The sequence below is a fragment of the Toxotes jaculatrix genome, chromosome 13 (genome assembly GCF_017976425.1).
Source record: "Toxotes jaculatrix isolate fToxJac2 chromosome 13, fToxJac2.pri, whole genome shotgun sequence".
Lineage (NCBI taxonomy): Eukaryota > Metazoa > Chordata > Actinopteri > Toxotidae > Toxotes > Toxotes jaculatrix.
In genome coordinates this window covers 663217-675820 of record NC_054406.1, presented here as the reverse complement: position 1 = coordinate 675820, position 12604 = coordinate 663217, and the positions used below count along the sequence as shown (strand labels likewise).

General features: G+C 45.1%; 1 protein-coding gene across 2 annotated transcripts; it reads left to right on the top strand.

The window, feature by feature from the left end:
• Nucleotides 1-7960: 7960 nt before the first annotated feature.
• LOC121191589 (toll-like receptor 13) lies at nt 7961-12604 on the top strand. Of its 2 annotated transcripts, XM_041052800.1 has the most exons (4): nt 7961-8029; nt 8841-11380; nt 11760-11877; nt 12145-12604. In XM_041052800.1, exons 2-4 carry the CDS (start codon nt 8875-8877, stop codon nt 12383-12385), a joined length of 2865 nt encoding a protein of 954 aa, XP_040908734.1. In that variant the 5' UTR covers nt 7961-8029; nt 8841-8874; the 3' UTR covers nt 12386-12604. The 2 variants fall into 2 exon arrangements, with proteins under 2 accessions (XP_040908734.1, XP_040908733.1); XM_041052799.1 differs by lacking the exon at nt 7961-8029 and having other exon boundaries at nt 8729-11380.

Below are 12604 nucleotides of genomic sequence, written 5' to 3'. Positions count from 1 at the left end.
GGTGAGTAACTTTTAATTTTTTTTATTTTTCCACTCTGTCTCCCCCTCCATCCCTCCCTCTCTCTCTCTCTTTCTTTCCTTCCTTCTGTCCTTCCATGACACCTCTGTCCATCTGAGACTGGTTTCAGACTGCTGTGGATTTCAGCCCATGGGTAGCAGATTATGAATCCATGTAAATAAAACCTTTTGGCTCCATGAGTCGATTCTTTATTCTGCCTCGGACTTGTTAGGGATCATTAGACCATCTGCATGTGGGTTTTATGGAGGGAGGCCTGGCCTGGTTTATTATTATTGGAAACACACACACACACACACACACACAGCTGGCAGATAGGAGGAGCCTGTGTGTCCCAGTGTGGTCACTGTGAACACTTGTTTCCTCAGTTGCTTTCTGTTGTTGTTGGACAACACGTCTCCAGGACTAGTTATCTGAGAGACCGTGGCCCTGCCTGTAGTCTGTGAACAGTTTGAAGCCATGTAGTAGACGAGACCAGAGACGTTGACGTGTCCTGACAGAATCAGCAGCATTAGAAAATGTCTCCCCAGAATCACTTTCATGTTTCAATGAGCTCAGATTTCTGAAGACAACAGAGAACGAGGCCACACGAGTCGACTCACTTCATAAGAAGGCAAGGCTTTTCTCCTTCCCCTTCTTCTCTGTGTGTGACGAAGTCTGTGCTGTGATCAGTCATCGTTAGCTCTGCTGCTGGTTCTGTCTTAATCAGGGACTTTTCCTGGACCAGAGGCTCAGAGGGGTTTCAGGCAGTGGGACAGGTTCTTAGAGACGTCAGGAGAAACTTAGCCCTGTGAGTTCAGTCTGCAGAGCCTGTGCGCCTCAATCATGCAGTTTCCAAACCCAGACAAGGATCCCTCTGGCTTTGTGAATCAGCTGATGGTGGTGTGCTGCTGTCAGGATCCTATTCTGAGTTCATGTATCAGGGACAGATTTGGTGATGTAGAGCAAACTACAGGTCGTTTTCCTGATGCACAGATACCTGCAGAAGATGGTGAGACATGTTTGAGCAACGTTACCACTTTCAGACTTGTGATCATGAGTCTTGATGCATGTCAGGGCTCAAGTTTGAATCTTGACAGAAGTTTGAGTCTTACAAGTTTCTGCTGCCACAGTTAAAACAGCCTCCCTCTTTAACCGTGTCCTTTACTGTGTAATGGACACAGTGGACCATCAGTCCATCACCAGCTGAGGAGCCTGTCAGTCCTCCAGCTCCTTCAGTTATTCATCCAACTTATTCCTGTTCTTCAGGAAACTAAACTTGTAAACAGAGACTTTAGTTGTCTTACTAATTCCATCATACTCAGGTGATCTTCAGCTTAGATTGTCTTGGTGTAGTTTTCAGCCAGTCTCTGATGGACGGGGGGTGGGGTGTCATGTATGGGCGTAGTGGCCCGTTGTGGAATACAACTTATTGTGCTTTGTGGATGAACAGTTGCAGGCTGCACGAGCCAGACGGTGACGGAGGCTGACGTAGGTTCGGAGGTTTCCTGTGCCACCGGAGGATTCAGCGTGGGACGCTGTGACCCAGGGACGTGAAGAAGACAAAGACCGAGTCGGACCGAATCCTCCCTGATGAAGGCGACGCCACCCCCACCTCTGCACCATGTGATCGATCTCTGTGGATACTGGTATGTTCTGTCAGATACATCATCCACTTCAGCTAAACCTGTCTGTGCTCTGTGTTTATGCTCATTGATTTTCTTTTTCTGAGACAGATGTCCAACCTTAAGGAAGACTGGAATGTGTCCTGTGACCTGACCTGAGCTCACCAAACCCTGCACCCTGCTCTGACGTCCACACCTCACCTTTGGAAGTTCTGCTCTGCACGTTAGTCTGAGTTTCTGAACAGGTCTGTATGCAGGGTTCCAGCTGAGGGTCTGCCTGGACCGGAACGTCTCAGCTGGTCTCTGTGTGTGTGTGTGTGTGTGTGTGTGTCTGTGTCTGTGTGTCTGTGTGTGTGTTTGTGTGTGGGGCAAAACTTTATTTCAGGTGGATCTACAAACGGTGAGTAACTTTTAATTTTTTTTATTTTTCCACTCTGTCTCCTCCTCCCTCTCTCTCCCTCTCTCTCTCTTTCCTTCCTTCTGTACTTCCATGACACCTCTGTCCACCTGAGACTGGTTTCAGACTGCTGTGGTTTTCAGCCCATAGGTAGCAGATTATGAATCCATGTAAAATCAGTTTTGCCTTCTGAGTATTTCCACGTTTCTTTATCTCCATGAGTCAATTGTTGATCCTGCATCTGTTCCTCCGTCATCAGATGGAGGAATGTGGGCAGGTCTGATCCAGACTGAGATCTGTTCTGCTGTCGCGATCATCACCATTCAAATTTTAACCAGACTTCCTGGTTGATTTATCTGGATGTTGAACTCTGGCTTGTCTCTCTGCCAAGTTTCATTCCAAAGGACGACTCGAGCACAGCCTTCGAGCTGAAGTCGGTTCAGCAGTGTCTAGTTCCCCGTGGGTGTAGGGAGGCCTCCCGGCAGGGGACTTTTTCCCGCCCCTGCAAAGCGTTACATCATTAGGATACGGTACCGTCAACCGCCGATGAGACTTGTCGCTCTATCAACCGACAGGGATTTTTACTGGGGGTGGGGGGTTGTTCTCGGACCTATTTAACGATCGGCAGACCGTTCTGCATTTGGGTTTTATGGACGGAGGAAGCCTGGCAGAAAGAGACAACTCAGATAGCACAAGTGAAGCTTGTGGGCACCCGAGTTGGGTGCCTTTGCTTAATTTGCCCTTATTGTTGATGAGAGCGGCAGCAGAGACTGTTAGATCCTTCTTTAAGTCCTTTGTACCAGTTTGATTCTGAGGGACCAGTTACAAACTGTGGGCTGAATCCCAGAGTAGGTCTTCATGTTGAAGTAGAGACAGAGGACAGACTTAGTGCTCTGACAGAACCTGTGTTAGACGTGTTAATTTTAATAATCAGGGACCAAAGCTGGTTCTGTGCCTTTATAACTTTTCATGAGATTTATGTGTTTGCAGAGTTACTGTTTAATCTGATCACATGTTCTGAACAATGTGTTTTCTACACTGACAGAACTCAGAATCAGTTTCAGAGGCAGGAAGCAGCTGCACTGTCAAACCGGTGAAGGCTGGTGTTTTATTTTTTAAAGAAACATCATGTGTTAATCTGAACTGTTACAACAATTTCAACAAGTCAAACCTCGAGAACGAGTGTTAGACAGAAGGAAAGACTGGTTCAGTCCTTAGACATAGTCTCTAAGACGGGGATCAGTGTTAAGGAAGAAAGATAAACATAAGAGGCCATATGCATCGTCAGGATTTCACTTTCCTGAGCCCTGATGTGTCCAGGACCCTGTCCCCATCCCAGACCCCACAGACCACTTCTACTGTCAGATCCTTTTTAATTAAACCTTTAATTTTCATTTCATCATCTGTCTCTAGGCCTAAGACACAAAACTGGCAACCTGCTGAGGTGAGTGTGATTTATGGTGAGTCTAAACTGCATTATGGATGGTCAGATCACACACACACACACACACACAGACACACACACACACAGCTGGCAGATAGGAGGAGTGTGTGTCGTCTTTCTGAAATGATCTGATTCAGCTGTTTTGACATTGGCCAGGTGTGTAGAGGTGAGACAGGGGACAGGTGTTTGGCCCAATACAGCACCATCAGTGACTCCCCCTGTACTGTCTGAAATGGTAGTTATGTTTTTAACCCTTCCCTCACCATGTCCTGACAGAATCAGCAGCATTAGAAAATGTCTCCCCAGAATCACTTTCATGTTTCAATGAGCTCAGATTTCTGAAGACAACAGAGAACGAGGCCACACGAGTCGACTCACTTCATAAGAAGGCAAGGCTTTTCTCCTTCCCCTTCTTCTCTGTGTGTGACGAAGTCTGTGCTGGGATCAGTCATCGTTAGCTCTGCTGCTGGTTCTGTCTTAATCAGGGACTTTTCCTGGAGCAGAGGCTCAGAGGGGTTTCAGGCAGTGGGACAGGTTCTTAGAGACGTCAGGAGAAACTTAGCCCTGTGAGTTCAGTCTGCAGAGCCTGTGCGCCTCAGTCACGCAGTTTCCAAACCCAGACAAGGATCCCTCTGGCTTTGTGAATCAGCTGATGGTGGTGTGCTGCTGCCAGGATCCTACTCTGAGTTCATGTATCAGGGACAGATTTTGATGTAGAGCAAACTACAGGTCGTTTTCCTGATGCACAGATACCTGCAGAAGATGGTGAGACATGTTTGAGCAACGTTACCACTTTCAGACTTGTGATCATGAGTCTTGATGCATTTCAGGGCTCAAGTTTGAATCTTGACAGAAGTTAGATTTGAGCAGCAGGTTCAAGCAGAGAGTGAAATGTAGGAGAGGCTCCAGAATCAGAGGCAGAGGAGGAGCTGAGAGTCAGCAGCCAGGTGATCTCTGGGCCAGTCACAGCAGGAAGTGGCTCTCAGTGTCAGATCAGCAAGGATGGAAAGTTCCAGATAATGGCAGACACAAACACCTGTTAGCTGATGTTGGAGAGGTGTGTGTGTGTGTGTGGTCCCACATTCAACTTACAGTTTAGATGGACCATGAATCCACTTTGAATCTTGACGGAAGTTTGAGTCTTACAAGTTTCTGCTGCCACAGTTAAAACAGCCTCCCTCTTTAACCATGTCCTTTACTGTGTAATGGACACAGTGGACCATCAGTCCATCACCAGCTGAGGAGCCTGTCAGTCCTCCAGCTCCTTCAGTTATTCATCCATCTTATTCCTGTTCTTCAGGAAACTAAACTTGTAAACAGAGACTTTAGTTGTCTTACTAATTCCATCATACTCAGGTGATCTTTAGCTTAGATTGTCTTGGTGTAGTTTTCAGCCAGTCTCCGATGGACGGGGGGTGGGGTGTCATGTATGGGCGTAGTGGCCCGTTGTGGAATACAACTCATTGTGCTTTGTGGATGAATAGTTGCAGGCTGCACGAGCCAGACGGTGACGGAGGCTGACGTAGGTTCAGAGGTTTCCTGTGCCACCGGAGGATTCATCGTGGAACGCTGTGACCCAGAGGAGCCGAGTCCCAGAGACGTGTGAAGAAGACGAAGGCCGAGCTGGACCGAGTCCTCCCTGATGAAGGCGACGCCACCCCCACCTCTGCACCATGTGATCGATCTCTGTGGATACTGGTATGTTCTGTCAGATACATCATCCACTTCAGCTAAACCTGTCTGTGCTCTGTGTTTATGCTGATTGATTTTCTTTCTCTGAGACAGATGTCCAACCTTAAGGAAGACTGGAATGTGGCCTGTGACCTGAGCTGAGCTCACCAAAACCTGCACCCTGCTCTGACGTCCACACCTCACCTTTGGAAGGACTTTTGAAATATGCACCACTGGGACAGGACATCTGTCTGAGGACAGCACAAACAAACTGGGACAATGGGATTTTAGATAGATGGAGCTGTATGTGATACTGGTGTTCTCATGTGGGTATACAGGCCACAGATTGTATTATGATTTTTTTTTTTTCATTGCTGAGAAATGTTGTGAATCTGTACTTGTTAAAAAAAAAACAAAAAAAAAAACACTTTTTCTGAGAAAATAAATTGTTTCTGTTTTCAAATTTTCAGTTTTGATCTTTGGGTCTTGGACACAGATCTGTCCCCATGGAGTCAGAAAGTGGGAGGGACTTTCTCTGAACTGAACAAAGAACTGACCAATCCAGAAAACAGGCGAAGGAATTATTTTACAGGAATAACTTTATTTTTCCTGACAGCCATCGTAGATTAAAACCCTTTAATCTAATGTGTGTTAGTATTATGATGGCGGTGCGTTGCCGTCTAACCTGATTATTTCCTACACAAACTGTTTGGACTTTAAAGTGAAGGCAGTTTATCAGTTTCCAGGCTGCACAGCTTTTATCCTCAGGAGAATTCAAACTTTTTAAACTCACATAATGTCTGCCGACTGGAAAATCACCTGCGTTATCAGAGTCTGTGTCCCCGGTGGGATGTGAACCCCCAACCCCAGCAGGGTCAGTGCCTCGCTCCACCGGGGGAGTTCAACCTCACCCTCACATTACTGTGCAGTTTGTGAACCTGTGAGCGGAGAAGGGCTTTAATCTCAGGTGAGACGACTCTGAGGTTTGATATGTAATATGTATGAGCATTATGTAAATGTGCAGAGCAGCTGAAGGTGACTCCTCATCTTGTTATGGGACTAATGAAGAGAGAGGAGACAGGGCCAGGAAAAGAAAAGTCAAAGATAGAGACAGAGAGGGAGAATTACTGAAACTGACCCAGAAAAGACTGAGCTGTCTGTGTAAGGACGCTCGGGCCTGTTCCTGTACGAGGAGTCAAAGTCAGCTCTGAATGTCCACACGGTGGACACCTCCAACCGTGAAGAGAGAACCAACAGGAACCCTTTCACAACACAACAGTGCCGGCATCTGTCCCGCCGGCGCACAGGCAGAACAACAATGCCCCCATCCATCCCCACCCATCCCGTGTTCATGCCTCTCATACAGAGCAGTGAGGTGGAATAAAGGTGCCACAGCCCAGGCTGTTTAACAGGAGCTGTGGTTAATCGACTCCCTGGACCACTGTGGAAGCCACTTATCTTTACGAGTGTGTGACCTCCTGCTGAGTGGGCGGGCTGTTCCTCATTAGCATATTCACCTCATCAATATGTGCATAATCAATGAGACTTCCTGTCTGTCTGTCTGTCTGTGTCGCTGCTCAGGTCTCAGAAACTCACACCAGCTGATGTTGTCATGGAAACACAACAGCTGGTGTTGTGTTGTGATCTCCACTAAACAATAGAAGTTATGATGTAGTCATAGTAACAACAACAACAACAACAGCAGCAGAAAAACACATGGCGGGTGTTTTCTGTCTGGGGCTGAAAAATAGAAAGCAGGCATCAGATTATGATGTCACCATGGAGACCATCCAGCTGGCATTTTATGTTACCATAGTTACGACGGTATGGGCATGATGATGTAACCATGGTGACAAACCAGTTGTTTGTGCTGAACAGGTGCTGTTATGTCAGCAAAAAAAAAAAAATCAGTGTTATGATGTCGTCATGGTAACACATCGTCATGACATTCAGATCATTTGAATTGTTATGACACTTTGTTACGTCATATTATCGAATTTCACCTTAAAATAAACAACAAGCACATGAAAGTAAACGATTCAGAAAATTTAACTTAAAACAGAAACAGAGTCGAACAGCTGGTCTTTGTTTTCCACATCACACAGTTAGCCACGCTCTAGCTCCGCCCTGTCACCGCCTCGTCTCTTTGAACTGCGTTACCCAGAAGTCCTCAGTGGGTGGCCATGACAGGAAGCCTCATTTGCAAGTCCAAACCCAGAATCCACAAGTTTCTTTGGCATTAAAAAAGGAAAAATGAAAAAGAGATGAGACATGAGGGATGAAAGCTGTGGGAGGACTGAGGGCTAATTATCAAGTCTCACTTTAATGACAGAGACACGACGAGAAGAAAAGGTGGCAGGAAATCGTAATTATCACCTGCCAGTGGTGGCCGTGCTCCGATGGAGACAAAGAAGAAGAAATGACATGAAGAGCAGAGATCCACCGTCACTTTCGTCAACACATCTGAATGTGTGTGTGTCGCTGTGTGTGTACAGGAAGCCAATGAAGAGAAGTTAATACAGGAGTAAAATGATCTCTGTTGCTAATTGCAGTCAGTTCTCTGGCTGCAGCATTTTGGATCAGCTGCGAGTTAAAGGACAAATCCCGATCAAAAATAACAGACTAATAATCAGACTACACACAGCTGATCTGTTACAAACACAGAAGCAGAAATCAGACAAAGACTTCTCTTTTCTACTGATGGAAACTTGTCATTTTGTTTCTGAAATTAAGGAAATTATTCAAATATAAAAGGAAGTGAGCTAAGTGCAATCAGATGTGACAATTAACCTTCTGCTCAGCTCCTCTGCTTCTGTTGTAGAAATAATAGAAAAGTGAAAAGAGGCGACCGTGTTCACCGCTGAGCTCAGATGGTTGAGACGCTCTGAGGATGAACTGTGAGTATTACAAACATTTATTCATCTCATGTCCCTGAATCTGTTTTTGTATCAAAGTATGACTTTAATTTTCATATATATTTATTATATACTGTGCAGATATTTGTGCAAAATGTGCAAACGTGCAACTCTCTGTACAGACATAAGAATAATAAATACAATGTCCATATACTATATATATTATAAAATAATAGTAGTAAATGGTTTTTAAATTATTGTTTGTGATTTTCTTACTGTCTGTCCGGACATTGTCCTCTGACTGTCCACTCTCCATAGTCCAGATGAGAGAAGATCTAAGTGGATAAATATGACAAACTTATCTTTTACTCTGGGGGTTTGTAAAGTAAACATCAACGTTACCTATCAGGAAGTATCCTGTATCTACAATGGATGCTGAAAGGATTTTAAAGGACCAGTGTGCAGGATTTACGGGGACATACTGGCAGAAATGGTGTATGAGTATGTGCATGATCACCTGAAACTCAGAATGCTTGTGTGTATCCGTTAGCTTCGAATAAGATCTTCACATCTTTGTTTTTATCTTTGGTGTGAGCCACGTTCTTCTTATGCTAAGCTAAGCTAACCGTCTTCTGGCTGTAGCTTTATATTTATCATACATACACAAGCAACACAACCTCAGAGAGAATGTGCGATTGTGATGTGCAGCAGTGTATTTCCAGAGTTGTATTCTATTCCTTTAAGGGATGAAGTACTGTTGTGTAACATTTTTATTCGTGTTTATTGCGTGTAATGTCCTCCACAGACGTGCATCGCTGAACAACATTAACACCAACAAATCTCCATTTCACAGAAACTCAGCAAACATACCAGAGATCAGCGAAACAATGGGAATTTTGTCTTCGAACGTGATACAGATGCTTCTTGTTTTACTTCTGTCTCTCTTGCTTCATCTTAACCCTTCACTGGCTTATTCACTGAAAAACTGTTGCATCGAATATTCTGAGAATCCCCTGGCTGATGTTTCCGTGGACTGCTCAAACCGTAAACTTGGTGTCGTCCCTGATGACATCCCCAGAGATGCGAGCTCAGTAAGACTCTACTTCAATCAGCTTCAGTGGATTAACAGGGACGATTTTGGCTGCTTGTCCGAGCTGAGATTTCTGGACCTGAGCGGTAATCAGATTGCTCACGTGGACGATGGATCTTTCATCCATTTGAGAGTGTTGACGACGCTCAAAATGAACCAGAACAAACTCACAAAGCTGACGGGCAACCTCTTTCAAGGACTGTCCAACCTTACCGTGCTGGGCCTCGAAAATAACAACATTCACTTCATTCATTCCTTGGCCTTTCGGTTCCTGTCCAGCTTACAAACAGTGATGCTAGGCGCCAACCAGCTACAACAAATGTCTGACATCCAGCCCATTCTGCAGCTACCACACCTACAGAACCTGAGCCTTAGAGAAAATCAATTTACCTTCTTTCAGAGCAAAGATTTGCTGCTGAACGAGCCCTCAGGCCTCAAGGTGTTAGACGTTTCTGAGAATAAGTTTGAAAACTTTAGCATCACAACATCAGTTTTTCCTCGTCTTGAGAAGCTCGACCTTTCAGAGTGTGGCCAAGATCCTGGCCTGAAATGGGACGTACCTGACAAGCGTTTACTGTGTAACATAACTCACCTGTATTTTTGTGCCACTCTGATTCCTTTTCAAGAACTTCAAAAAGTCCTGCAGAGTCTCGATTCACTGATGCATCTGAGACTGAATTATATGGAGAAATGGATCAAAAAAGGTCTGTTGGCTACAGTCTGCGAAATACCGACACTGAGGAAGCTGGATCTGTTTTACAACCACGTTGCCAATTTAAGTTCAAAACTTGTGACTTGCTCTCAGCTCACTCACCTTGACGTGTCTCATACTTACATGAGTGAACTGCCTAAAGGCTCGATAGGACGGATGCACCAGCTGAGGTCCCTGAATGTGGGGACCAACTTTTTCACCAAAGTGCCAGATGACATCAAAAACTTGTCCTTCCTCGAGTTCCTGAGTCTGGAAAACAATCTCATCTCCAAATTGGGCTGTGAAGATTTCAGGAACACAACACACCTCAAGGAACTTTATATGGGAAACAACCACATTTCCAACCTGGACAGCTGTGCATTTGAAAATCTTAATGATCTGAAGGTTTTAGATATGAGTGGCAACCTGTTGTGGACATTTGGAGGCGCCTTCAAAATATGCCTGCAGAAGCTCGAGTTCTTGGATTTGAGCAAAAACTTTGTATCGCTTCTTGATAAGGGAGATTTTCAGGGTTTACGGTCCCTAAAATATTTAGATGTGGCATCAAATAACATCAGAAGGGTAACACATCAGGCCTTTGACGGACTGGACAACCTAGGACGTCTTAAAGTATCACTTCCACTCGAGTTTGAAAATAAGTTCAGAGAATTACAGCAACTGGAAAATCTTACAGTCTACTTCAATATTGACAGCAGTTTCAAAAGTCCTCATCCATATCACAACGAAGCTTTCTATCATTTAAAGTCTTTGAAAGTTTTCACATTAATATGTGAGGTCGATCACTTCGGCTTCCCCTTAGATGTGCCCATGCAAATGTTTCAGGCCATGAAACATTTAGAGGCCTTCACAGCTGAGAATGTCTATATTGCTGCACCAGATCCGAGCACATTTCAGTCTAACACTCAGCTCAAGAATCTGACAATCAGGTACACGGATTTGTCAGGTTTGGACCCTGAGTTGTTTCTGCCAATCCCACACCTGCAGGTTCTCGATCTCTCCAACAGTAAACTCAAATCTTTGGATTTTCTGATCCAGGCTGATCTGTCTGCTCTCAGGTGGTTGGCACTGAGCAACAATGAGTTGACAGTGATCAATGAGACGGTCTTCCAGTCCCTCCCTGCGCTGACATATCTAGACCTGGATAATAACCCATTCACTTGTGATTGCGCTAATGCTGGATTTATCCAGTGGGTGAAGAACAACAACCAAACCCAGATTGTTAATGCCTACCAGTACGTTTGCTCCTTTCTTGTGGCTGAGCAAGGAAGCAAGTTGCTGGACTTTGACATCCAATCTTGCTGGATGGACATTGGCTTCCTCTGCTTCATTTCCAGCACTTGTCTGGTTGTTGTCACTCTGCTCTCATCCTTCATCTACCACTTTCTGAGATGGCAGATAACCTATGCCTTCCACCTATTCCTGGCTTTCCTCTATGACAGCAAGAAGAGGAAGAAGGGAGCTGCTCATTGCTATGATGCTTTCATCTCCTACAACGTTCACGACGAGGACTGGGTTTACAAGGAGATGCTTCCAGCGCTGGAAGGAGAGCAGGGCTGGAAACTCTGCCTGCACCACAGAGACTTCCAACCAGGTGAACTCCGTCTGTCTTTATCGCTTTCTGCATCACAGCATGGTCCTTTGTTCAAAACTTTGATTATTCAGGGGGTAACTGTTCTAAACTGTGATGTTTAGATTTAGTCCCTAACTGTTCAGCTCTCTCTTCTCTTCCTGCTTCCTGTCAGAGATATTTTGAAATGGACGTATTAGATACCTGTGTGTATCTCGTCCTGCTGCATGTTTTCACTGTCACATTCTGGCTGTAGATAACTAGATAATCAAGATAATGTCAACTCCATGAGTCAGTGATCTCCAGGTCACTTTCAGACTGTGTTTAAAACAAAGACCCTGTGAAAAGCATCTTAAATGTGCAGCTGACGGCTACATACATAAACATACTGCTGTCTCCACAGGTAAGCCCATCATAGACAACATCACAGACGCCATCTACGGCAGCAGGAAGACCATCTGTGTGATCAGCCAACGCTACCTGCAGAGCGAGTGGTGCTCCAGAGAGATCCAGATGGCCAGGTGGGGGCGCTGCCATTAATTATTCTGTCTTTCACATAATACATCGAGGTTGATTGACTTAGAGGAATAGGGGGCTCATACGGAGTCCTCCCAACTGTAAGAAAAATTCAGTAAAGTGTTAAAGGGCAAAACCCCACAGGGTTAAAACAAAACTTCCTTCACTGAATAATGCATCATGTGTTAGTAGCTGATGTGTGTTCTTCATGAGATGTAGTGTAATAATAGTATAAAGAAGCTAAATGGTCCATCCTGTGTGTCTTGTTGCAGCTTCCGTCTGTTTGACGAGCAGAAGGACGTGTTGATCCTGCTGTTCCTGGAGGACATCCCAGCCCAGCAGCTGTCTCCATTCTATCGTATAAGGAAGCTGGTGAAGAGACACACCTACCTGAGCTGGCCTCAGGCCGGCCAGCACACGGGAGTCTTCTGGCAGAATGTAGGGAGAGCTCTGCAGACAGGAGACGCTCCCACCGAGACGGCAGACATCCTGACTGGACCTGCAGGATGCTGAGCGTGGTACTGGACCTGTGAGGCTCCGTACTGCTGAATTTTTGGTTTCACTACTTTACTTGTGATTGATTGTAAAATACAGAAAGAAAATCTGTTCTGCTGGTTATTTTCCTAACTCCAGTTCTGATTGTTGATTAGACAGATGTGAAGCTGTCTGATTTCTGAACCTACTTTCCACTGTGTAATGTATGAATTTTAAAGTTCACCTCAGACGTGGGGA